This window comes from Chlorocebus sabaeus, chromosome 4 (assembly GCF_047675955.1).
Source record: "Chlorocebus sabaeus isolate Y175 chromosome 4, mChlSab1.0.hap1, whole genome shotgun sequence".
Lineage (NCBI taxonomy): Eukaryota > Metazoa > Chordata > Mammalia > Primates > Cercopithecidae > Chlorocebus > Chlorocebus sabaeus.
This window is the reverse complement of record NC_132907.1, coordinates 87,699,500-87,726,547: the sequence shown is the minus strand read 5'-3', so window position 1 is coordinate 87,726,547 and position 27,048 is coordinate 87,699,500. Positions and strand designations below refer to the sequence as shown.

At 43.9% G+C, this 27,048-nt stretch overlaps 1 protein-coding gene across 5 annotated transcripts in view; it reads left to right on the top strand.

The window, feature by feature from the left end:
- The window catches only part of SRD5A1 (steroid 5 alpha-reductase 1), a 36,017-nt gene extending 30,714 nt beyond the window's left edge, over positions 1-5,303 (top strand). For 2 of the 5 annotated variants that reach the window (XM_007961171.3, XM_073014845.1), the window contains exon 5: positions 3,938-5,303. In XM_007961171.3, the coding sequence (XP_007959362.2) occupies positions 3,938-4,004 (67 nt within the window). In that variant the 3' untranslated portion in view covers positions 4,005-5,303. Of the gene's footprint in view, positions 1-789 lie in introns of all 5 variants that reach the window. The other 3 variants (XM_073014844.1, XM_007961172.3, XM_007961174.3) reach the window with 3 other exon arrangements.
- Positions 5,304-27,048: the final 21,745 nt, after the last annotated feature.

The window sequence follows — 27,048 nt, the reverse complement described above, 5'->3', positions numbered from 1 at the left end:
AGCCAACGTGGCTGGCCTCTTTGTCTAATACTTGAAGAAGTGATAGCATAAATGTGAGAGCTGATGAGAGCTCTCAGGGCAGCACCCTTCATTCTTTCCAGACACTCCATTGTGCCAGGGACCTGGTATTTTCATGCATAGAGAGTGAGGAGAACAAAATCAGAGCCACGACCTACCTAAATCCTGTAGCTGCTGAGAAAAACAGCGGGGTCTGCAGAAACTTGAGTGAGTGCCGAAGGCAGAGAGGGTTTGAGAAGGAGGCTCGATGCCAGGCATAGCAGAAACACTGTGGGCCAGGAATGGGCCTTCTGTGCTGGGAACTGTGTTCGCCAAAAAGTCATATGGGAGTCCTAAGCCCTGGTACCTGTGAAAGCAACCTTACGGGGGAACATATTCAGTTGAGATGAGAAGGGGAAACGTGGATACAGACATACACCAGGTGATCACACAGAGTGGGAAGGCCACGGGAAGCTGGACAGAGAGGCAGGGGCGATGCAGCCACGAGCCCAGGAACAACACGTGGCACCACCAGAGCTGGGGGAGATGGGACTGGAACCTTCCCTGAACCTCCAGAGGGAGCAGAGCCCTGCTGCCACCTTGATTTCCAACTTCTGGCTTCTAGAACTGGGAGAGAATTGATGGCCGTTATTATAAGCCACCCAGTGTGGGGTAACTTTGTTCTATCAGCCACAGGGAACTGATATACTGGCCTTCCGGCCATTTAAAATTGACTGGGAAAGTAAGGGCAGGAGTATGATTTGTGAACCCTTCTGTTTTCTCCTTTGCCAGATGACTTTGTTGTCACAGGTTCGGTTGAGATACTACGTCATCACTCTAAATATACATTCTAGAGTCTGACTTCCTCCCCTCTGCCCCCGCTGCTCCCAGCACTGCACCCGGCCTGGGCTACGCTTCCTGGTGAAGATGCCATCCTTCTCCATTCCTAATATTTGATGCAAAGAAGCAGTAATGGCTCATTTCTCTTAAAAAAAAAAAAAATGAGATAACACTGACATTTAAAAAAACATGGATCAGCGTAAGATTGAACACGGGCACACCAAGTCAGTGGTAAAGATGTTTTCTCAAATGAAATCAGGAAACAGGAAAACCCCTCTCAGTATATGAATATGAAACATATAGAAATGGAAAATAAGTAATTCAGTTATCTAAATAAAAGTCTTTGCTAACAAAAACCCAAAGATACTCTTTGCAGAAGAATTCATGAGTTGAAAGAGCTCTTTGTCATTCATTTGCTGTTTAAATTGGTGTCAGTGTGAAACCAGTTTTAAGTCCTGAAGAATTAATCAATTCAGTTTTGCAGAATTATGTTCAGAAATGTAGGACTTACAAGCTGAGAATAAAATAAAAACTCTTTTTTAAAAAATATTTTCATAAACCCAACTAATTAAGCCATCAAATAAACGTATTCCAAAAGAAAACATGCCAAGGATCTATTCCTTGCACTCCATTTGATGGATTATAATGTTCTTTTTTTTTTTTTTTTTTTTTGAGACAGTCTCGCTCTGTCTCCCAGGCTGGAGTGCAGGGGCGCGATCTTGCCTCACTGCAAGCTCCGCCTCCCAGGTTCATGCCATTCTCCTGCCTCAGCCTCCCTGTAGCTGGCACTACAGGCACCTGGCTAATTTTTTTGTATTTTTAGTAGAGATGGGGTTTCACCGCATTAGCCAGGATGGTCTTGATCTCCTGAGCTCACGATCCACCCGCCTTGGCCTCCCAAAGTCTGGGATTACAGGCGTGAGCCACTACGCCTGGCTGGATTATAATGTTCTAAAAACAAAACTGTATTACAGTGAAATTCTTTCTAAAATAATTAGTATTTAAATTCATAAATGATTACATTGATAGTTAAACTCTAGGTCAGAAACAGTCAACTGTGCTGGGTTGCTAACAAATATTCTCTTTAAAGGCAAAATTTAAAGGTATTCTAAGGAGTGAGAAAAATTTAATCATTTAACAATAAATATTTTATTTCCATATAATGGTTTCTGTGAAATACATTTAACCTCTTCAGCCAACATCCCTTCATTACGTGAGAACATCCTGACCTCACACATGTTCTTTCTGATGTCACGGAGCCCAGCCTTGCTGCCCAGCCTGGCTGGAAGGAGTGTTTTCTCGGCGTCCTGCGGCAGTCCTGTGTCTCCTATCTCCCACCTACCCTCTCGTGTTTGCCCATTTCAGGCTCTCCTGCTGTCATGCACTCTGCCCTTGACTTTTCGGGCCAGGGTGCCCGTCTTCCACGGGCAGTTTCTGGGAGAGAGGAGCTCACCCGCTATGACCCTGTGCGGCATCCAGTGCCACTGGCCCGTGGGGAAGCTCTTCGGCACTTGCAAGGGGTGGATGGCCTGGATCCCAGCAGGCCTGTGAAAACCTTCAGCCTCTAACCAGTGAACATGTTTGCAGTCCACTTCTACAGGCTTCACACCAGCGGTGAAAACCTTCAGCTTCTAACCAGCAAACATGTTTGCAATCCACTTCTACAGGCTTCACACCAGCTTTGAAAACCTTCAGCCTCTAACCAGCGAACATGTACATGTTTGCAATCCACTTCTACAGGCTTCACACCAGCGGTGAAAACCTTCAGCCTCTAACCAGCGAACATGTTTGCAGTCCACTTCTACAGGCTTCACACCAGCTGTGAAAACCTTCAGCCTCTAACCAGCGAACATGTTTGCAATCCACTTCCACAGGCTTCACACCAGCTGTGAAAACCTTCAGCCTCTAACCAGCGAACATGTTTGCAGTCCACTTCTACAGGCTTCACACCAGCTGTGAAAACCTTCAGCCTCTAACCAGCGAACATGTTTGCAGTCCACTTTCACAGGTTTCACACCAGCTGTTGGGCTTGGCCATGTTGTGTGTTGGGCACTTGGGTCCATATGCCACCACTGAGCCGCATAGCTGGAAAGGCTGCAGTCTCAAGGCCTCATGCCAGGGGAAGTGATACTTGACCTGGAAGTCCTGACCAACTTCTTAGAATTGTTCTTTTTACATGCCTTTTTGGGGACACAGAATATAAAAAAGTAAACGTGGCCGCCCAGTATGTTCAAATTCTCTATTTGTGGATTCCGGTGTTAAACTTAGCTAAGACCAGCAGGGTTTTGCCAGCTGCCTCTCAGTTTCTCATTCTCATATGTTTCTACCACATGAACAGTGAGCTAATTGCTTTCTCTTATGATTTTTAGTCTGTTAATCTTTGCGTGTTTATAGAAACTCCCTTTTATGACTATTTCTCCATCTTGTCAAATTATTTCTAATTTTTACTCCATCCACTTAGTTGCCACCTTTCCCAACTGGCTATTACCCCCAAAACAAATGAGCATGCCTTTGTTGATACAATTTATATCAAAACTGAAAATACTGTTTGTTTTGAGCACAAGGCTGAATTGTGGACAACGCCGTACTACATTTTCCCAGATTTCACTGAATCCTTACTAAGAGCTGTTCCTGAGCCTCCTGGTACACAGCTGGGTGCCCACTCTATACACCCTGGGCTAGGCCAGTAGTTCTCGACTGCAGACTGGAGAAAACTCTTAAGAGTCTACCAGCAGCGATTCAGAAGCACCTACTTGGTCCTGCCCCTCCTCCAGCCTGCATGCTTTCCCCAGGGACTGAAAAGACAGCTCCACAATGTGCTGTTCAGTATTTTCATCAAATGTCAGTAATTTTCCTTCCAGATAGAAAGCTGAATTCTATGGGCTACTTCTTCTGAATCACACTTTATGATTAGATATATTTAATTCTTCATAATATAGGCAAAATTAAACTATAAGTATGAAATGCCAAAGTTTTTGTTACTACATTTAAAAACTGAGTAGTCTTTTGTCATGAAAAATATCGTCACTTTTGTTAGCATCTGTTAAATGTCTAAGTGACAGAATTATTCCCTTTTTAAATTTTTTTTTCTTATTTTTAGGTGGTACCTCCAGAAATTTGAAGAGTATCCAAAGTTCAGAAAAATTCTAATTCCATTTTTGTTTTAAGTGCATTTTCAACGAAATTATCTTCAACTTGAAGCTTTCCAATGGTGTTTCTCTAGGGACTTTGTAAATAAGTTATATCTTTGTAATTTTCCTGCTACTTCATCATTTTCAAGATGTCCTCTAGAAATATTTTTTCTAGTAATTTTGCAAGCTACCTAATAAGTACTTAAATAAACTGAAATGGAGGTTGAAGTATCCTACTGTGTAACAGATCAGAATTTCAAACTCCAGGTCATAACTGCTGACATTTGTTCTAATTTCGAATTTACCTCTTTTGGCTATGTCTTGCCAAGTGTGTCTAAGACTAGAGTTTACAACTGTCTTTGATGGCATTTTCAGAACAATAAATGTCACAATCCCTTCTATAGCCCCTACAGTGATCCCTTCAAAGTCAACAGCAGTGTTGCTTTCCTCCCCCTGTAGGGCTGGGATATGTCTTGGAGCCCTCTCTCAGAGGCCACAGAGGCCGGGGGTAGCCATTGTGCAGTCATGGCCCAGGGGAAACTTGCCAACCTTCGTTGTCAGGTGCTGTGTGTAAGTGGAGAACTTGGGGATAGAGGAGGAAGCTCCTCGTGGCCCTTCCAAGGCGGGGCAAAGGCATCTGGACTTGTTCCAGCCCAGCCCCCCAGGTGACATCACCAGGCAGGGAGGGGTGCTGGTGGTGGTTTAGATGGAATAAGTTGCTTTGCCTGTGCAAGTGGCTCCTGGGCCCTAAACAGGCACCTTTAGGCCATGGGTCACTCACCATGAGCCATCAATATGCTCTGGTCTGACATGGTTTCTCTTTGTCCTCTAGTCTAGACCTAGTTTTTTGTTCTGTTCTCCATGTATGGATATAGTAGTGATTATTGTCTGTGAAATTTCTCCTTTGTGGATTTTGAGTTTTCCATTGTAGTGTAAAGAATGATTACCTTCTGTAACAATAATAAGACCACTTTTTAAGATTTATCCTGTTCTTTGTCGATTGAAACATAATAATTATATTGTTAAGATTCTCTACAGCCTTATTTTTCTTCCATAGCTAATCTTCTAATAGTTTTTTGCTTTCTGTTTTGCTGTTGCTGCTTTGCAAAGCTTTTCCCTCATAGCCTGTACCTGTTATCAGTATAAAATAATCTTCCTGTTGAATGCTTCATGACTTGAATTCTACTTTGATAAAAACATTGCCATACTGCTTTTTATCTTGATGAATTCATCTGGCATTTCTTTGCTTTATCGTCTCATCTGGAGTTTTTAAATGCCATTTGTTTTAGTTGTCTTTAACAACATAATAAATACACTTTGCCATTTAACAAGGTAGCTCAAATTCTTTTACTAATTGTTACATCGAAACATTCTTTCATCGTGTTTCCTGTTTTTATTTGGTTTTTTCAACTTCTTTGTTTACTATCTACAGTGATTTGGAAAGGAGATTTCCTTTAAAACAAACAAGCTTATTGGGAATGGCTTTTATGATTTTTAAAGTAGCCTTGAGAGCTTCCAGTTAAATCTGATGAGCTGAACATACACCTTTCCTTCTCCCCTCTCTATCCTGACCCCAGTTGAAATCACCTAAAAGGAGTTGAAGTGGGGGAGTGGCCCCATAAAGAGAGTGAAAGAGAGTCAACACTGCAGACAGATCACAGCACAGGTGGAGATGGGCCTGATGTGGCAGAGCAGAGAGGCCATGACAGCACGCGCCCAGCCGAGACCCTGGGTCCTCACACCTGGGCTGACAGAAGGCAGAGGGATATGAGCACCTCAAAGTGAGACCAACTAAACATGGTGCCCGCAGCAGAAAGCAGTGTCCTCTGCACTCCCACTCCCCACAGAGAGCACATAGAGCCCAGAAATGAGCCATGTGCCCATTGCCGGGGAAGAGAAAGGTAGGCTGAGGAGGTGGTCTGTCCTAACACAAAAATTAAGTAAATGGGGAAAAACAGAGAACTAGGTGTTGGCATCCCAGGAAAGAAAATAAAGTCTCCACATTTTGGTCTTCAGGGATCCTGCCCCATAATGGCTGGTTACCTCCTGCCTCAAGCTGCAGGGAAGCTGGGGGTGGCATGGTGCCCCTGCAATGAACTCTCCTGCTCAGCCTTTCTGGTCCTTCTTAGAAAATGTGAACCAGTGAGCAAGGAGCGCCTGGTACATAGAAAAATCTACATCATGAAAGAACAATGAAAGCCTCTTCAAGAAAACATGATCCTAGGCATCAAAGGGAATTTTTAAAAAGAAATTGTAACTTCAGGGAGATTCAGCATCCACAGAGGAATGGACATCACTCACTGTGGGACATCACATACTGGAATACTACTCAGCAATGTGAAGGAATGGACTGTTGATGAATATTTATAAATCACATATCTGGTAAAGGTTTTAATATTCATAATATGTGAAGAACTATCAAAATTCAATAATAAAGCATATGTTTTGTAAATGGGCAAATGATCTGACACTTCACCAAATAATACATACAGTGGCAAATAAGTACATGCAAAGATGCTTAATGTCTTTGGTCACTGGGGAAACATTAATAAGATATCAGTACACATCTATGAGCCTTTCACAAAACTGATTTGAATGCTGAAATCTATAAAAACTCATTCTGTTGAACAGTAAACTGAGGCACAGATAAATTTTAAAGAATTTATTTGATCAAACAACAATTCATGAACTAGGCAGCTCCAAACCAGACATGGTTAAGGAGCTCCACTGGGGGGAGCAAGGAGAAGGCTTCCATAGGATGGACACAGAGGAAAGCAGCACAGTGTGTGGCTCCAGCTGCACAGCTACCTCATTTGGTCTGTTCTCTTGGAAGATCCCTGGTTATATAAGTTTGATGCCTGTCCTGGTCAGTTGAGCTTAAATCCTGTTTTTCTTCAGTATAGGTATTTACAACAAATAGCTCAAGTTAAGTTTTGCTTATGTTTGCAAAGCAAGCAAGGGTTATGTCATTTATGAGGCCTAACTGGTTTTGTCCGCCCAGGGATTCTTCAGGTCTGGTCTCCATTCTAATTTACTTTAACACTTCTACATATGATAGTCCCCAAAATGTGAACATTTTCCCAATAACACTTGTAAGCCATAACTTATTTTCCTCCATTAAATATTGTTACATTTACTTCAAATAGTTTTAAACTCCTTAGAAACTATGCATTTGCTCAAACAGCCTGTTCTTCAGTTAAAGTTCAAACCCATTTGATCAGAGAAAAGCAAACATTATTAACTAAGAATATGATTGTGTTAGTCTGTTTTCATGCTGCTGATAAAGACATACCTGAGACTAGCTAATTTATAAAGAAAAGAGGTTTAATGGACTCATGATTCCACGTGGCTGAGAAGGCCTCACAATCATGGCGGAAAACACGTCTGACCAGAGAATGACAGCCAAATAAAAGCGGAAACTGCTTATAAAACCATGAGATCTCGTGAGACTTATTCACTACCGTGAGAACAGTATGGGGGAACCGCCCCCGTGATTCAATTACCTCGCACTGGGTCCCTCCCACAACACCTGGGAATTGTGGGAGCTACAATTCAAGATGAGATATGGGTGGGGACACAGCCAAACTATATCAACCTTTTTTTTTTTTTCACTTGTGAAGGTAAAACATTTAATTTAAAAATGTTGACACTACAATGTATTAAATAGTTATAAATGGACACAGTGTATTCTATAGCTGCCAAGTTTACTTTTTTTTTTTTTTTTTTTTTTTTTTAAGGAAACTGTAAGTTACACTGTGGTTAAGACTTGTACTTTCACCCTTGAAAAAGCCCACATTCTATCACAGCGATGTATGGTCAGACTTAACAGCCCAAATTGTTAAACACTTGGATCAAGTCATAACTGGTTTTATTGCAAAAGGACCCTGTACACATTTATCAATTCTAGTACCTTAATAGCTAACCGACAAGTCATTAACATACAGAAACATGCATCGTAAGAAGCAAGAAATATCATCCATCCCTTCCGCATATTAGCAGCTTGTCACTCCTGAGCGACAGTGCTCACATCCCTGAGGTCAGTGGACACTCACTTTCCACATTCCTCCTGAGTGAAAGATGGAATGACTTAAGTACAAATGCAGCATATTATAAACAATTTCTTACAAAAGTCACAAACCAAAGTATTTTACAGAATTTACTACAAAACGCCATAAAAACTGCCTTCACTGAAGCTCTCTCTCCCGGTATCCGGCGAGCCAACTGGATGTCTTTGGGCATGATGGTGACTCTCTCAGCTTGGATGAGATAGTATCTTCTCATGGATGAGATAGTGTCTCTCAGCGTGGATGGATAGTATCTTCAAACAGACTCACCGGGTAGCTTCCTAGCCTCCTGCCGCGCACGGATGGCTGCGCTGGGAAACCTCAGGTTGGTTTTGAAATCGGGCGCGATCTCCTGCACCTGGCTCTGCAAAGGCAGCTTCCGGATGAGCAGCTGGGCCGACTTCTGATAACCACGAATCTCTCGCAGCGCCCCGGCCCCCGGCCTGTAGCGATGAGTCTTCTTCACCGCCCCTGGAGAGGGGCGCTGTCCTGGCGGCTTTCGTGGCCAGCTCCTTGCGGAGGGCTTTTCCCTGGGGGATTTACAAGCTGTCGGCTTGGTTCGGACTATTTCTTTTTCCCCAGTGCTGAAGTTTGAGGCCACAGGCGCGGAGCGAAAAACCGACGCTACTCCAACGAAAGACCAAACCGCTCTGCGCTGCAAAGACCTTGACTAATACAAATTTAACCATTTTTATTAATTAAACAAAAAATCCAGTCTAAAAATGGTTTCATTCCACAAAGAGGCATCTTTCCAAATCGCAGTCAAAAAGACGAGTACTTCTCAACTTTACTTTCTATTACTTGCTATAGAATTCCCTCACAAAATTGCTCTCCAGCACACCAGAACAGCATTTGTAGAATGGTATTAGGGTAATGACAGTGTGACGCTAATTGTCTGATACACATTAACAAAAGCAGGTCACTGCTGGTCACCATAGCAAGACATTCAGCTAATAAATGGTTACCCGCTGAATCTTTACTTAGGACATTAATTGCTTCACCCACATAAAAATAAACAGCAGCCAGGAGACTACCCTAGTCAATGTCCAGAGGGTCCCCTTTCTTTCCGTTTTCTGCAGGCGAGTCCTTTATGTTTAGAAACCTTGCCTGTGTGACATGCTCGTGCCACCACGAGCAGGAGGTCACCGGAAGCTCAGGAGCCTCCTATTCCCCAGGCTGACTGGGGCCGTGGAGGCTGGGGAACGGGCACACACGTGCCCCCATTAGCTAGATGAGGCTCACGTTCCGTTTCTTCCGGAAGCGCTGCGCTAGACTGTGGCCTGCTGGAGTGCAGCAACCAACTCTAAGCCATTCGCTGCCATCCACCCTAAGACCTGGTAGGGGGCCTGGGACTTAGTCAGGGCTTAAAACACATTTGCTAAACGACAACAAAATGACTCACATATTGCTTCTCACTCGAAGCAGAAAACCAAGGTAGAAAGACGACAGGGAAACGCAGCCAGGGGTGTGGATCCTGAAGAGACGCCTGAAATGAGTGTCCTGTACAGTGGGAAGGCTGGAAAAGTGTTTGCCAGTTACTGTTTCTGGCTAAAGGTCATTCAGGTCCACATGCCCAAACACAACTAATCTGTGCATTTTGAGATCCGTGGATGGCCTTGTAACCCTGTGTCCTTGAAAGCAAATTAGTGAGTGCCCAAGGTAGCCTGGGAGGGTGTCCCCCCTGGGGCCACTTCTGGGTAGAAGCAACTTTCAAAGCCAAAGCCCCCCAGGCCAGTTTGGAGCCCCCACATCTGCTTCTCCACTTACTCTCTTATCTGATCTTCTTCAAGTGCTGGCTCAGAGCTGGCCAGCATCACCACTGATGAGACTGGGTTATCTCTGGGTTCTGATGAAGCCCAAGATTGCCAAATAAATCGTGACTCCAGAATCCGTAGCTTAACCCTGGATGGGTGTCCTGGGTCCCTCCAGCCCTCCTCTAATGTCTCCTGGTGAGGACCCTCTGTCTGTTCCAGCCTCTGACAAAATACCATAAACTAGGTGACTTATATACAACAGAAAGGTATTGCCCACAGTTCTTGAGCATGGAAAGTCCAAAATCAAAATTCGGTGTCTGGTGAGGCCCCTGTTCCTGGTTCATAGGTGATACATCCCTGTGCTCTCACCTGGAAGAAGGGACTAGCCAGCTCTGTGGGTCTCTTTCTAAGGACACGAATCCCATTCATGAGGCCTCCACCCTCATCACCTAATCATCTCCCAAAGGTTTCACCTCCTAACACCATTGCATTGTGGGCTAGTTTCGAACATTTGAATTTGGGGCTCACAAACACTGGGACACTGCAGGCCCACTGGCTTTGCTTTTCCTATCTGAACACGTCCCCAGCCCATGCCAGCAGTGGCCAGCCCTTAGGAATTCAGCAAGGGGACTGTGCCACTGCCCACCATCACATCCCTGTCACAGGCAAGGGGCCCATCCCATGGAAATGGCCCTGCAGTGCTGGGGTTGTGAAGCCTGTTCCTCAGGGAACCTGGGGGTCTGGCCTCTCTCCAACTCATCAGGGCCAGTGCCCCCTGGCTCGCTCTGCCCTCTGCCACCCTCCTCTGTGGTTTGGGGTTCTCAGGGAGCTCACTGCACCCAGGCACCCTGCCCCAGTCCTTGGCCTAGCATGGTGAGCCCCAGCCTTGCCACAGTGCAGCTTCCTTCTGAACTGCCCTCGGGTGTCTGTGGGCACCAGTGGGTCTACTGCTTCCCCAGACTGGGTCCCCTTCCTCCTCTCCATGCTGGGGATGGGATTGCTCTGAGGTGGCCACCCCAGGCTGGTATAGCGGCAAAAGCCCCAGCCCACAGTGCTCTCCTTAGCTTGTCTAAGCCTCTTCTCTACCCTGGGCCAGGGGCTGGAGGGAGGAGCGCAGAACCCAGCATCTCCCCGCTGCACCTTCCTCCTCCCCCCAGGACCCCAGGGCCCCCGAGGGGCAGGCGTCTCTGTTGGGTCTCCCTTGCCTAGCTGGGACTTCTTTCTTCTGACCTCAACCTGTGGTTAAGCCTTGATGGTGGGTGGGGTGCAGTAGAGGAGGCAGAACTGGCTTAGCAGGAGAGGCTTTAAATCAGGGAGTACTTCAGAAATGGTAGCCATGCTGCGATGGCCGGTTGCCTTATTTGTTTTAAACCAAGCACTTTCCCAGAAGCCCTAATGGCCCTCTGCCTTTATTGCCTGAAAATCCCCTTCAGCAATCCTAAAGCCTCTCCCAGCTTGACTTGGCCCTCTCCCTGGTGGAGACATCGGGGCTGCCAAGCCTTGCTTCTCTCTTTTCCTACCTTTTACCTGTTTCTGACTCAAACCACCTCCGTGCTAGGCTTCTCCCTCAGAGAGGCCTCTGTGCATGACTTCAGTCACCCAACACTGACAGAACTTACAACCCAAGAGCCCTTTCTCTCCTTCCATCCAGACCCTGTCTGCTGTTATCTGTAGGAAGACCACAGCCAACTGCTATCATGATCAAAGCTAAAATCCAATGAGACAAAGAACAATAGTTGTACCCATCTCCTCCTTAATCTCCAAGGCCAGTGGTGCATGCATTTGTGCATTCAACAATATTTGCCAAGCACTTACTATATGTCAAGCACAGCAGTGGGTGCTGAGGACAGATGGGTAGGCAAAACAGTCCTGGCCCAGGTGGAGTGACAGGTAAGAAACAAGTAAGTAGCTAAAATAGAAAAAAAATGGGCAGAAAAAAATGACAAGAATAAAAGCAAGGAAAAGGGAAGGGACCCTCTCTTGTGTCTGATACAGCCATAATCTTCTCCATAGGCCATTGCTGTAACCAAAGCTTGCCCACCTTTCTTAAGATACTCATCGACCAGGTCATTGCAAGTACTGGTAATTGATTCCTTTTTATGGCTGAGTAGTATTCCATTGTCTGTGTGTGTGTGTGTGTGTGTGTGTGTTTGTGTGTGTGTGTGTGTATCCATCCCACAGTTTCTTTATCCACTTGCTGACTGATGGGCATTTGAGTTGGTTCCGCGATTTTGCAATTGTGAATTGTGCTGCTACAAACATGTGCATGCAAGTATCTTTTTTGAATAATGACTTCTTTTCCCCTGGGTAGATACCCAGTAGTGGGATTGCTGGATCAAATGGTAGTTCTACTTTTAGTTCTTTAAGGAATCTCCACACTGTTTTCCATGGTGGCTGGTGGCTGTACTGGTTTACATTCCCACCAGCAGTGTAGAAGTGTTCCCTGATTGCCACATGCATGCCAACATCTACTGTTTTTTCATTTTTTGATTATGACCATTCTTTCAGGAGTAGGGGGGTATCACATTGTGGCTTTTATTTGCATTTCCCTGATCATTAGTGATGTTGAGCATTTTTTCATACGTTTGTTGGCCATTTGTATATCTTCTTTTGAGAATTGTCTATTCATGTCCTTAACCCACTTTTTGATGGGATTGTTTTTTTCTCATTGATTTGTTTGAGCTTGTTGTAGATTCTGGATATTAGTCCTTTGTCTGATGTATAAATTGTGAAGATTTTCTCTGACTCTGTGCGTTGCCCATTTACTCTGCTGACTGTTCCTTTTACCATGCAAAGCTCTTTAGTTTAATTTACTCCCGTCTATTTATCTTTGTTTTTATTGTTGGAGACTATTATTCTAAGTTAAGTAACTCAGGAATGGAAAACCAAATATCGTATGTTCTCATTGATATGTGGAAGCTAAGCTATGAGGACACAAAGGCATAAGAATGATACAATGGACTTTGGAGACTTAGGGGGAAAGTTGGGGGGGTGAGGAATAAAAGACAACATTTATGTTATAGTATATACCACTTAGGATATGGGTGCACCGGGATCTCCTAGATCACCACCAAAGAATTAACTCATGTAACCAAATCCCACCTGTACCCCAATAACTTATGGGAAAAAAAAAAGATATTGATCAACCTATTCCAGGCCCTCTTTCCACCACTGAGCCTCTTGGGGACATAAAGAGCTGCCTGCCCTCCCCTGTTCCCCTTGCCTGTTTACAGCAGGTACAGGCTTTGTCACAGTGCATCCCTTCTGAACTCCCAGCAACTTTCATCTGTCGTGGATCCAGGGTAGAATTCTGTCCTGGATTCCAAGACACTGCAGGCTGGATCGCTCTACCCCACTGCTCCCATCTCTGGAACCTCCTATCCTGTTGAGTAGGATCCTCCTGACATTACAGATTAGAGAAGAGGAATGCCGGGAGGCTGGATGTTGGATGGGCCCCTTCCCACAGGGAGGTCATTACCAGAGGGCAGTCTGACTCTCCCCTGGCCAACCTTGGTGGGGAGGGAGACTCCCGTTGACCAAGCTCACCCCAATACCCACGTGAAACCTGTGCTCTGAGACTTGCAGTCACCACTGGGAGTCAGAAACAGGACTTTTGGCTCTAAAACAGTCACGTGAACCAAGTCTTTATGAAATTCGGGTTCCAAAAGCAATCATGCATTTGAAAATCCAAGTATATTTTAGAACAACTGGAAGAAAAAAGACATCAGAGATGATGCAAGTAAAAAGATGAATTCATAAGAGATAAACTCACATCTTGCCTTTTTTATTTTTCTGGAGACATTTGGGGGCTGTTTTGAAGGAACGAGATGAGCTGGCCCACTGAGGCTACACTTCTCGGCGCCATTAGCCAAATTCATCACAAGAAAAGGTGCCTTGCTGTCTATCCTGGACATTCTGCTGGAGCTTTTGTGACCGAGCGCACTGATAACTGTCCCCTTTGTCCCACAACCAGCATAAACCTCTCATTCTAATGGGGCCACTCTCTCCAGGCACCCAGGGTCCTGGTGCACCTGTCCAAACTCCCAGCACCAGTTGCACATCTTCATGCTGTTCCTCACTGTGTTTCAACAGTCCCTCTCTCAGCCCTGACATAACACTTCTCCTGCCATCAGATCACTCCCTGGATTTTTCCTTATGTCCCAACCTTCCCTGAGATTCTGAGTTTCAGGTGGCATGACTGAATGATTAATTAGAGAAGACCTCTTCCACCACCCTGACTCCCAGCCCTAGCTTCCAACTTAGGGTAGAGTGGTAGAACATGCAGAGCAGTTAAAAGGACTGCCCCAAGTCCTGGCTCCACTGTTTCATATCCATGCAACCTTGAATAAGTCACCTACCTAAACGTCCTGCACCTTAGTTTCCTCATTTGCAAAACAAAAATAACAATAGCATGGACCACATGGGGCAGTTGTGAACATTAAATGAATAACATTTGGAAAGTTATCAGATACTGTCTGGCACATGAATGTACTTAATAAATGTTTATAGGCCGGGCGCGGTGGCTCAAGCCTATAATCCCAGCACTTTGGGAGGCCGAGACGGGCGGATCACGAGGTCAGGAGATCGAGACCATCCTGGCTAACACGGTGAAACCCCATCTCTACTAAAAAAAAAATACAAAAAACTAGCCGGGCGAGGTGGCGGGCGCCTGTAGTCCCAGCTACACGGGAGGCTGAGGCAGGAGAATGGCGTAAACCCGGGAGGCGGAGCTTGCAGTGAGCCGAGATCCGGCCACTGCACTCCAACCCCGAGCGACAGAGCGAGACTCCGTCTCAAAAAAAAAAAATAATAAAAATAAATAAATAAATAAATAAATAAATAAATAAATAAATGTTTATATATATATTTTTTTCATTATTGGTGCATTCAACCCTCATACTGAATGGCTCAGTACACTGCATTCAACTCTGTACCCATATACTTCTGAAATCACATCTATGAGAGACACTCTGCTGTCCCATGGTCTTAGCGTATCAATTTCTTTTTTAGTCCACGAGTACAGCTAGCTCCTTATCTCATGCTCTTAGAGTGACATGTTTCTACATATAACCAAAAGCTCTAATAACTTTATAAGATGTATTATTGCAGCAGAATGAATCTATGGTGGCCCCTGTAATGCCCACCTCCTGGCATTAATAGTTTTGTGTGATTCTTTTTTTATGGCTGATACGATTTGGCTCTGTGTCCCCACCCAAATCTCAACTTGAATTGTACTCCCACGATCCCCACATGTTGTGGGAGGGACCTGGTGGGAGACAATTTGAATCATGGGGGCGGTTTCCCCCATACTGTTCTTGTGGTAGTGAATAAGTCTCACAAGATCTGACGGTTTTATCAGGTGTTTATGCTTTTGCATCTTCCTCATTTTCTCTTGCCACCACAATGTAAGAAGTTCCTTTTGCCCCTGCAACATGATTTAGAGGCCTCCCCAGCCGGGTGAAACTATAAGTCCAATTAAACCTCTTTTTCTTCCCAGTCTCAGGTATGTCTTTATCAACAGCATGAAAATGGACTAATACAATGGCCAAAGTGGCAGAACATATGTGATTGTGATACATATGATTGTAACACCTGTCTCTGGAGGACATGCTTCTTAGACAGCTTTGAAGAACCCAGCCGCTGTGCTATGAACTTACCTGTGGAGAGGACCATGCAGTCAGGAGCTGAATGTTGCCTCCAGTGGGCACCAAGCAAGAAACTGAGGCCCTAACTCCGGCAACCACAAGGGCTGAATACTGCCAGTAGCCACATGAGTGAGAAAACAGCAATTCCCCCAGTTGAGCTCCTGATGAGACCACAGCCCAGCTGATACCTTGACTAAAGCTTGGTAAAACCCTGAGCAGAGAACTCAACTAGGCTGTATGTCCCCAGACTCCTGACCTACAGAAACTGTGAGATGACAGATATGTGTTGTCTTACACGTCTAAGTTTATGGTACTATGGTTATGCAGCCATAAGTAAATAATGCAATAATGAAGAGTATCATAGCTTGCATTGTCTGAAAACTACAATTGACTAGAGACAAAAAAAAAAAAAACTTTTCAAGATAGCCAAGACAAATATCCACATGTCAGGACATCAGTTGTCCCTCACAAAGAACCAGACCACTCTTATTACAAGGCTGCCTTTTGTCTACTTGTTTGTGGTGGTGAGTGCAATAGAGTACTGTCACATTACTCCAGCTGCTTCAGGTCTTTTAAAAACCTGACTTGTCAGAGGAAACTAAATGGAAATGCTAAGTCAGCAAAATAGTTTTCTGAACTTCTAGAACCTTTTCCACATTGAATGAATCTAATTAACAGTATGAACTGTGGACCATTTTAAAAATTGTGCAGGTTTTATTTTTTCTTAAATTACATTCTCCACTTTTCCCTGGATAAAATAGAGCTGAGAAGACATGTTTATATCACTAGTGACTAACAGAATCTGAGTAATATTTTATAATGTTCACCTCTCATTTATGAAAACTTCATCTCTGTCAAATATAATACCAATGAAATATTGTATTATTACTTCTTCAATTCCTGGTTCTCCTAAAGCAGTCAGTTTTTAACATAAAATGAATATATATCTAATGTAGCAATATAAATATTATTCAGCATTTAGTGGTCTATCTAGACCATCTGTTGGCAAATGAACAAATGCCTGCCTATAGAGCAGAATACGAAGTGTTAAACATCATTTTCCTGAATGTTAGAAGGTTGGTGTGCCTCTTCATCCCACAGGAAATAAAAGGGAAGGGCATCCCAGGATGGTTAGGAGACAAGATTGGCCCAGCTGGAGAGGAGCATTGTAGGTGAAAGAGGGCCATGAGCATTGAGCTGAGGATTTGGGGTTTGCATCATCTGCACAACTAGTCCTCTTATGAGGCATCATTTCTGCTTCAAATGGAGAAAGGAGTTGGTAGTCTACATCTCTCAAGGACCGTGTGTATGCAGTAGAAGAAAGAACCTACCTATGGGTCCCCCTTTTCCACTGTGCCTCCTTAGCTTTGCATTCCCTCTGGGAAGATGCTGGAAACCAGATTACTTTATGGATTATACTGGGAGAATCGATTCTTCAATGTCTACAGATGAGCTGCTTAAAAAAGAATAACTGAGATTGTTAAAACTCTATGTTTTAAAGGAAATACTGGGAAAGTTTCATGTAACACTCAGAGGTGAGTGAAAATGGTAGTAGGTGACGGGCTTTGGGGCTAAAGACAGACTTTAGACAATGTTAAAACAATCTCCTTTCCCAATCTTCCTTCTTAAGTGATGGTAGTCATGATTGGCCAGAATTAGGATGAAAAGAAACAAAACCCATAGTTGAGATCCAAAAGTTTGGGAGAACTTAGGAGAAGTGTAACCTGGATTCCTGAAAATGTTGACTTATAGAGACATTTTTGAGATATGAAAGTTCATTATTTCCTGGTGCTTAAGGAAGAAAATAATGGATGTTGTGAGCTGCGCGGAACTTTAGGGACTATGCTGAACAATCCACTGACCACTGCAGACTCCCATTTAGGATCTTGGGCCAACAGCCACCAGCCTCTGTTCATGCAGTCTCACTGAGGGCAGTTACTTCTTTGGAGTGGCACGCCTCTGAGCAGATAATTCCAATAATCAATGTCAAACTAGATATTGAAACAGCCCAAGTATCCTGGTCAAGCTAGCTATTGATACTCCTGACTGTCACATTATTTTGTTTTTTGTTTTGTTTTGTTTTGAGATGGAGTCTCACTCTGTCACCCAGACTGAAGTGCCATAGTGCGATCTTGGCTCACTGCAAGCTCTGCCTCCTGGGTTCAAGTGATTCTTCTGCCTCAGCCTCCCAAGTAGCTGGGATTACAGGTGCCTGCCACCACATCTGGCTAATTTTGTATTTTTAGTAGAGACGGGGTTTCACCATGTTGTCCAGGCTGGTCTTGAACTCCTGACCTCAGGTGATCCATCCACCTTGGCCTCCCAAGGTGCTGGGATTACAGGCATGAGCCACACCTCCCGGCCCAACTGTTGCATTATTATTTGCAGATGTTGGCTATCCCTGCTGTTGTCTATGTATCAATTCTGTCTACCCAACACAGCTGTAAACTTCTCAAGGTGAGGAGTGAGCCATCACTCCTTGCACCTCTTGCTGTGATTAACATGGTATACCTTAAGATATGTGTTAATTCCTATGTCTTAATAAATATTGGCTTAGGGAGAATTTGCTGGAGCAAGTACAGACAGTATGTTTAACTTCTTTTATTCAACAGATTTTAAAAACTAGCTGGTTCTTTCAATGAAATAATACTTTCCTTTCTTTCTTAAAATCTAGCTGATCTGATCTAAAATACACATGTGGGAGGTGGGGTTGTAGAAATATCTCAAATTAATTGGCGTCTAGCTCTTTGTAAGGTATTTGACAGTCTGAGTTGGTTGCTTCCCCCACTGCAAAGCAGCAAAATCTGCTCTCAAAGGCTTCACGTGGCTGTGAAAACTCTGTTCCCAATTCAGATCCTCTGGGGAGGGCGTCAATTATTTCCTCTTGTTTTTAGCACTGATTGTTCTGTCTAATTTGAAAGGATCCAAAAAAGGAAATGACACTTAGCATTAGTATCATTCTCCATCACTTCTGAAACATATATGAAGGGAATGTTGGCGCAATCAGTCTAGAAACATATTTCTCCTATAAGAATAAGCCAGTTCTTTTTGCTTTGAATCAGAAGCAGCTCCAGTAGACCCATGAAATAAAGGGAAACAAAGCTGAGTGCCAAGCATATGATAACATGCTCCGCATCATAGCACATTAGGGGCTTACAAACTGAAAAAACAATACCACTACACACCTATCAGAATGGCCAAAATCCAGAAGACTGACATCACCAATGCTAGTGAGAATGTGGAGCAACAGGAACTCTCATTCACTGCTGGTGGGGATGCAAAGTAGGGGAGCCACTTGGGAAGACAGTCTGGCAGGTTCTCAAAAAGGTAAACAGGCCGGGCATGGTGGCTCACACCTGTAATCCCAGCACTTTGGGAGGCCAAGGTGGGTGGATCACGAGGTCAGGAGATCGAGACCATCCTGGCCAACATGGTGAAACCCCATCTCTACTAAAAATACAAAAAATTAGCCGGGCATGGTGGTGGGTGCCTGTAGTCCCAGCTACTCAGGAGGCTGAGGCAGGAGAATGGCGTGAACCCGGGAGGTGGAGCTTGCAGTGACCTGAGATCGCGCCACTGCACTCCTGTGCAGTGTCTGGGAGACACAGCAACACTCCGTCTTAAAAAAAAAAAAAAAAAAAAAAGGTAAACATACTCTTACTATACCATCTAGTAGATTTGCTCCTAGGTATTTACCCAAAGGAGCTGAAAACATGTCCATGCACATGAATGCTTATAGCAGCTTTACTCAAAATTGCCAAAAAATTGGAAGCAACCAAGATGTCCTTCAATAGGTGGGTGGATAAAGAAATTGTATCCAATTCTATTTCTACAAGGAAAGTCTATTCCTACAATAGAATATTAGTGTCAGCAATTTTTTTTAACAAAGAGCTATCAAGTCATGAAAAGATAAGGAAGAACTTATTTTCCTTATCTTCCTGAAAAAAGCCAGTTTGCAAAGGGCAACATACTATACGATCCCAACTGTATGACATTCTGAAAAAGGCACATGGAGACAATAAAAAGATCAGAGTTTTGGGTGAAGGGAGGGATGAACAGGCAGAATACAAACAAATTTTAGGGCAGTGATTATTATTATGATACTGTAATGGACATAGAATATTATGCATTTTTCAAAGCACATAGAATATACAACATGAAGAAGGAATGCTAATATAAACTCTGGATTTTCATTAATAATAATATATTATTATTAACTAAAATGATTTTACTTATTTTCATTATTATCTAAAATGTTATTTAATTATTAAATTTAGATGCTTCTTGATTTTTGCTTTATTATTATTATGTTAACATCATCAACTGTAACTAGTGTACAACACTAATGCAGGATGTTAATAGGGGAAATGGTGTTGGAGACGGAGATATGTGAGAACTCTGTACTTTCTTTTCAATTTTTCTGTAAACATAAAGCTGCTCTAAAAAATAAAATTTATTAATTAAAAAAAATAACTGAGTGGAAAAAGAGCATTTTGCTCATTGGATGGACTTTTTGTCCTCCATGTGATGGAGTCAGCTGGCTGGGCGTTAACCTGCAGAAGGTGGGAGAAGGCTCTGCCAGCCTCGCCCCTGAGGTATACACCCTCCCATGCTCTGATTTTCTGGGGTTATGCTCTGTTGCCTCCGGTGAGAGGTGGTCAGTAACTCCATGAGCTGCTTCTGGTGCCTTTGCACCAGACAGATTTTGCAAAGGCAGGTGTGTCAACTACAACCAGAGGCCAATTTCCCTGGAGTCAGATTTCAGACCACATGCATCACTCCTCCTCACAATGTAATCTCCTCCCCAGGCTAAGCCCTGCCAGAGGGGAGAGTTAGGACTGGTGGGAAGGGCTTGCCCCCTTGGCTGCAGGAAACTCAGGTGGCACCTGGGGGAGAATCCTAAAAAGATGCTCTTCTTCAAGATGCCTCACATCTACCTGTCAGAAAATTGTCACACTGTTCTGATGTTTCAGACAACTCACTTTCATCTGCTAGAAAACTGTCTAGATAAATACAAGCCTGTGATGTCTGTGCCTCTGATGATGTCCCTTAGACATGGTGTCCTCCTCCACCTATTGTCAGAAGGTGGCCCATCTGAGCTCCTGGTGGCCAGTTCCCTCCATCCACTAGGACAGGCAGACTACTGGGAAGCATCCTTCTCCACACCCACAGGCCCTGTCCTTGGGAGCCGGGAGACATCTCAGATGACGTGCAGAATCCCTTCGTGCAGGCTTATCACGAGCCCTTTGTTCCTTAGGGTAATAGCAAACAAATGCGCCGTTGTTCCTCATTTCCATATATTTCCATCGGTTAATTGGAAATGGTTCTGCCTGAATAGGAAATTTTTCTATCTTGGGCTTCTTGAATAGAGAAGCTTTGGGGCACAATCTTAAATCTTCAGAGGACAGAGAGCCCACAGGCCACCCTTCCAGTACTGAATAGCAGCGTGGGTCCTGGAGAATTTCCAATACCCATATTTTAGGGATTTTTTGTCTACTAAAAGTAACAGTTTCATTCAGGACAAGAGGTTATTCAAAAATACATAAATAATGGCCTCTACTGAGGACTTACATTGTGTAGCGAATAATGCATTGAAAAATGCTAAACTACCTAGTGAATAGCAAGTGTGGGGGCAGGGAGGAGGAACAGGCTTCCATCTTGATTAAGTGAAAAATAAAATAATGATGCTTTCATTTTTATTAGACAGTATGTCATATACAAAATCCCAATTTTTCTCTTACTAATAGAGAAACCACATTTTGCCTTGTGGAGAGGGCCGACTCTTTAAGTCCACTCTAAGCCTGTCCTCCTTCCTGTCTCAGCATTTGCTCCACCAGCTTTCATTCAGCAGAGAGCCTGGGGCACTGGTGCCATGAAGATGAATACAGGAGAGATCTTAGCCTTAAGGGGCTCATGGCCTGATAAGTGCATAAACAAAAAAATAATTTTTAATACAACACGGTAGGTGCTATGATACAAATTATGTACAATACACATATAAGCGGAGAGGGAAATGTCTGATTCTACATGGGGGTTCCAAAGAAATCAGGTGACAGTTGAGATGGTCACGGTAGAGCAGGTAATTGGGCAGATATGAGCAGGGCAGCATAGGGCCCCCAAAGAACATCAGGTGACTGTCAGGTGACTGACGGGTGGTTGTTGACAGCCAGGGAGCTGGCAATAGGGAGGGGAACAATTCCTAACAAACAGGAGACATGTTGAGCTTGTGGGCAACAACTTCCCAATAAAAACTTAAAATGGTGATGTTTGATCTTCCTTTGGGACATGTCTAAGCATGCACAGTAAGGAGCAAAATGGCAGCATTGGACTTGTATATGACCTTCCTCTAGGGGTGCTAGACCAGTAAGGGAAAATTGCCCTAAGACAGCATGCACATAGCTTCAGCCACCAAATGGCACCTGTGGTCCCTCATACACTAGCAAGTCACTGTGCACTTGGCAATTAGCCAACAGCCCACCCAAAAGGAAAGACGAGAGGAAGAGATTGGGAGAAACTAAGAAATTATAAATCTATAAGAGCCCTGAGCCAACAATCAGGTGAAGCATTCAAATCTTTTGAGTTGTCCACTTGATCCCTTCCAAGTGTACTTCACTTTGCTTCAATAAACTGTCATGTCTGCCTTACATCTACCTCCGTCTCTTGGCTGAATTCTTTCTCCCAAGACAAGGATCAAGGACTAAGGGGAGCCCATCCAGACTTGCCACCAGTAACAGTCATGGCAGAAATAATCCAGAAATAGCTCTAATTATGGCCAACCATTTAATTCTCTTCCTGGACACTCAGGAGGATCACATTTACCCTATACCTGAGTAGAGCCATGAAACTAATTCTGACTAAGGTGGATATATGGGCAAATGTGATGTGTGACACTTCCAGGCTATCCCATGAACTGTCTCGTAACCATCCAGTCCTTTATCCTCCTGTGGCAAATGTGAAGTTACATGTTGGGGATTGCAGTATCCCAAGATGCAAGGAGCCTAGATCTCTGAGTCACTCCACTGCCTGGAGAAGGATGACTCAACTGGAACATCCTCACTGGACAACAGGTGGGTGGGAAATAAACTTTTATTTTGTTAAGTCACTAAAATTTGGAGGTCGTTTGCAACAACTGGCATGATTTATTTAATACTACGGAAATTGGTATTCTGAAGTGGGTTGCTGCATTAACAAAAATATGTGGCCATTTTCTTAGCAGTTGAGCAAGAGGTGGGGTGGAAACAGCATGCTGGGTGACTGGCCATCTATGTTACATAGTGTCAAGACATCTGGCAAATGGTCACGTGCAGAGACTTGGAAGGCTGACTCCATCACTATAGGTTCATGGCAATTATTGGACAATGGAATGTTAGAAATGTGTACAAATTGGAATTTATTCTCTTTGGAAAGGCGAGAAATACAAGAAAGAGATGAGCACGGATGTAGTTGGCTATTCTGGAAACAGAAAACCAAAGGTAACAGGCCAGAAATTTAGGGCCTTATAGGATTGTAAAAGGTAACCGCTTTTGGTCCCCAGACAGTGAAACATGAAAATAAAAAATTATTTGAGGTGACAAAGGTCTAGTGAACTTTCTCTAGGCTCATTAAAGTAACTCGGGGCAAATATGTGAGTAAGGGTATAGACTTCCCACTCAAGCCCAGTGGCATGAAAGAAGCTGCCATTCCGCTGAGCAGGAGGAACACTGTGGAGAAGAGGTGAGAACCAAAGGAGATTAGAGAACAATGTCCAGAAAAGGTGTTTAAATGTGGTTATTGATATATGGAATTGACTGGAAGCAAATAGATCAGAAGTCACTAAGATTTTGAGACAGCTGCACTGCCAAAAATACCATAACCCTGGACCAAAAAGTTCTTTGACTATTGGAGACTTAAAAACAATCTTTGAGTACCCAATCTCTCCTCAACAGAAAGTGACTTCCAAAAGCTGCACTGCCCCAAGCCAAACACACTGGCCAACATCTATTCTTAGGTGACTGTGGATAATAATGAGGAAGGAAGAGCCCCCCAGAGGGTGAATTCTGAAGCCACAAGAACAGGATCTAATCAGAGTTTTCCCAGCATTAAGAACAGGGAAACATCACTACACAACATCGACAGGACTCAAGTATGGCTGTGGGCTAGAGATGGATGTGAGACTTCCATTCCTCCATTCCAAAAGGAAGAATTACACACAGTTCTGTTCTCGAATCATCACTGTCTGTCAGAAAGCAGGGTGGCAGATAGCACATCACTCAGATCACAGGAGCTCAGACCAACAGGAGCAGTTCAGTTTCTGGTGGAGAGTCCTGAATGGCTCAGGGATCCTGGGCTCCAACTGCATACCATGACTGAATGGGCGCCTGTTTTCTCTCCGTGGGGCAGAGGGGGAGCAAGTTTTATCATATGGGAAGAGAAGTAAAACAATATGGTGACCAGAATGGTGGATAGCTATGCCTTCATTAAACTGTTTGTTTTCCTCCCCGGCTCCAGGAGACCACATTTCCCAATCCTGTTGCATATGGATGGAGCCAGGCAATTGGCTTTGAGCAATGTAATATGGGTATTACAGCTGCTGGCGCCAGGCTAGGGCAAACAGGCAGGAAGATTGGTCCTCTTTGCTTTCTCTCTTTCTTCTGGAAAGGGACACTTTTCTCCTCTGGCCTTTGGACATCAGACTCCAGGTTCTCCAGTTTTTGGGGCTCTGAACCTGGCACCAGCAGCCTGCCAGGAGCTCTTAGGGCTCACTGGGGGCTGCACTGTCAGCTTCCCTGGTTCTGAGTCTTTGGACTTGGACTGAGCCACTGGCTTCTCTGGTTTTTCAGCTTGTAGTTGGACTATCATGGACTTTGCCTCTGTGATTGTGTGAGTCAGTACCCCAGTTCTGGTAGCCACCTGAGACTCCACGGCAGAATGGAGTCTGGCCACTTCCCCACTCTCTGAAGATTTTACAGAGCCTTTCTGCCCTTAGGCCGCACGTGCCCAGCATACAATGCAAATAACCATGTGTCAAGTGTGCTGGAAGCATACAATGCAAATGACCATGTATCAAGTGTGCTGGACTGAGGCCTCAAGGCAAGCTTACCGCTGTGCAGGGTTAATGACAAACCCAAGGTGGGCAGCCTGGAGCTAGCCACGGTCTGAGCCAAAAGCTCCAGTGACATCTGCTCTGTGTCCAAAAAGGTAGAAGGAAAGGAAGGAACACAGTGTGCTAACTTATCTCAAATAAAGTAATTATTTATTGCCAACATCAAGTATGAAATGTGAAGCTATTCATTGCCAGTTACAGAAAAGCTATATTACTATGTATCTTACAGAATAGTTAAATGACTAAGTTTTGACTAGAGAATAAAATTTGTCTTAATTTCTAGTAAGTTTTATTTGTTGAAATATAGACTCATAACATTCAAGACAGTGCTGGGTGTCAACTTCTGAACACAGCACACACTGGATAGTGTATGAAACGCTGTGCAACACAACAGGGCAAGAAATTGGAAACCTGCTTTTCTGCAGTAACTTTTCATTTGTCCTTAGACAAGGAACATTGCACGGCTTATTTTGACAATGATGCTCTTGTATTCATTGAATAAATCACCTAATTTGTAAGAATCTACATTTTATTCCCATGGGAATTAATAAAGCATTTCCATTCTGAATAAAAATGTGAATTGCATAAACATTTGTGTTTTGTTTTTTTTAATTGGTCCTCTTAAGGGGGACATAGGGCATTGTTTTTCACTGCTTTATACAAATGTAAGGCATAGAATCCTTCTCTTAAAAAATTAAAACAAAACTTTTCATTAATTATTTACTTATTTGCCTAAAAATGTCTTTATGACCAACAAATGGAACAGCTTTGCACTTCAAAGTAAAATCTTTACTTTCACAAATCACTGGAGTTTTTGGCTACCAGAAACTGGGCTTTGAATTGCTTCCCCCTAAGTAACTGGGACTCAGTGGACCCTGTCTCAGGACATCTGGCTTGGTAACCGTTGTCATGATGAGTGCATGCCTCCTGACACTCTGGGCTTGTGGAGAGGGGCCAGCTGGAACATGCTGGCAGTGGGGCTGCTGAGAGGGGCTGGGCCAGGGTTCATGGTGAAGGGGAACCAGCAGGTCTCGCTGAAGGGGTAAAGCCAAAAGAAAGGAATAAAAGATGACTCCAACGTTCTAGGTCTGAGCAACTGGAAGGATGAAGATGTCATTGTTAACGGAGGTGGGGAAGGCTGCAGGGGTGGGGACTTGGCTCCTGGAGAGGACCAGCAGCTCAGGTATAGATGTGTGGGATGTGAGGTACCCACTCACAGAGGGTCTCACCTCTTGATTCTGCCTAGTTTCACTTTCAAAGAGGAGATTTATCCCCAGGTATTAGGTCCCCTCTACAATAACAACAGCTGGATATAAATTTTCCCTGCAAAATGACACTATTCTGTAAAACAAGTAGTAATCGGATGTTGCATATGCATAGGCAATGTAAAGTTAAATGTCATATATTGATACTTTTATATCAATCATAACATGTAGCTAAGTAATATTAATCACACATTAGTGACTTGATTTCATCTCAGCCAGATTCTTGAGGCATAAGAAAAACAAAAATGACAGAAATTTCCTAATTGACTTTATTCAACTGATTGATATAGAAAGAAAACCAGATACCTCTATCAAAAAGCTTATACTTTATATGGGTACGTTCATCTATTCCTAATGCAGGTGTTTTGATACCTGTATTATATTTCAAATATGTACATGTATCACTCAGAGTTTTCAAGAGAGATGGAACCGATAGAATGGACAGATGGACAGATAAATGTATGTATTTTAAGCATTACCTCACTGAGCTGTGGGGGCTGGCAAGTCTGGACTGTACAGGCTAGCAGGCTAGAAACCCAGGCAGGAGATGATGCTGCCATCCTGAGGCAGAATTTCTTCTCTGGCAAACTTCAGTTTTTGCTCTTATGGCCTTCAACTGATTGGATGAGGCCCACTGCATTATCAGGGGTAATCTCCTTTACTGACATCTACAGAACGCCTTCACAGCAACACCTACATTAGTGTTTGACCAAACAAAGAGGCACTGTATCCTACCCAAGTTGACACATAAAATTTACCATCACAGCAACCTGTACAAGTTAGTGTCCTACCCTTTTTAGAAGACTTGGAGCTGGGAAATATCAGGACATATACAAAAAATTACCAATTTCAATGGAGAGTAATTCATAGAAAGGGTTTAAGACCCTCCTGGTTCGAGAACAGCCTTGTCAACATGGCGAAATGCCGTCTCTACTAAAAACACAAAAATTAGCTGGGCATGATGGCTTACACGTGTAATCCCAGCTACTCAGGAGGCTAAGGCAGGAGAATCACTTGAACCAGGGAGGCGGAGGTTGCAGTGAGCTGAGATTGTGCCACTGCACTCCAGCCTGGGCAACAGAGCAAGATTCCATCTCAAAAAGACCCTCCTGGGCAGGTGGAGGCATAGACACTGTGGAGAGGCTGTCGCAGGTGACCCTGGGGAGGCAGACGTGCTTCTTCCCACATAGCAGACAGTGTGGGACACACAGCCTGTGCCTGCTCTACTGTGTTCGGAGCATGACTCCAGGGCCAGGTGAACCACACGGGT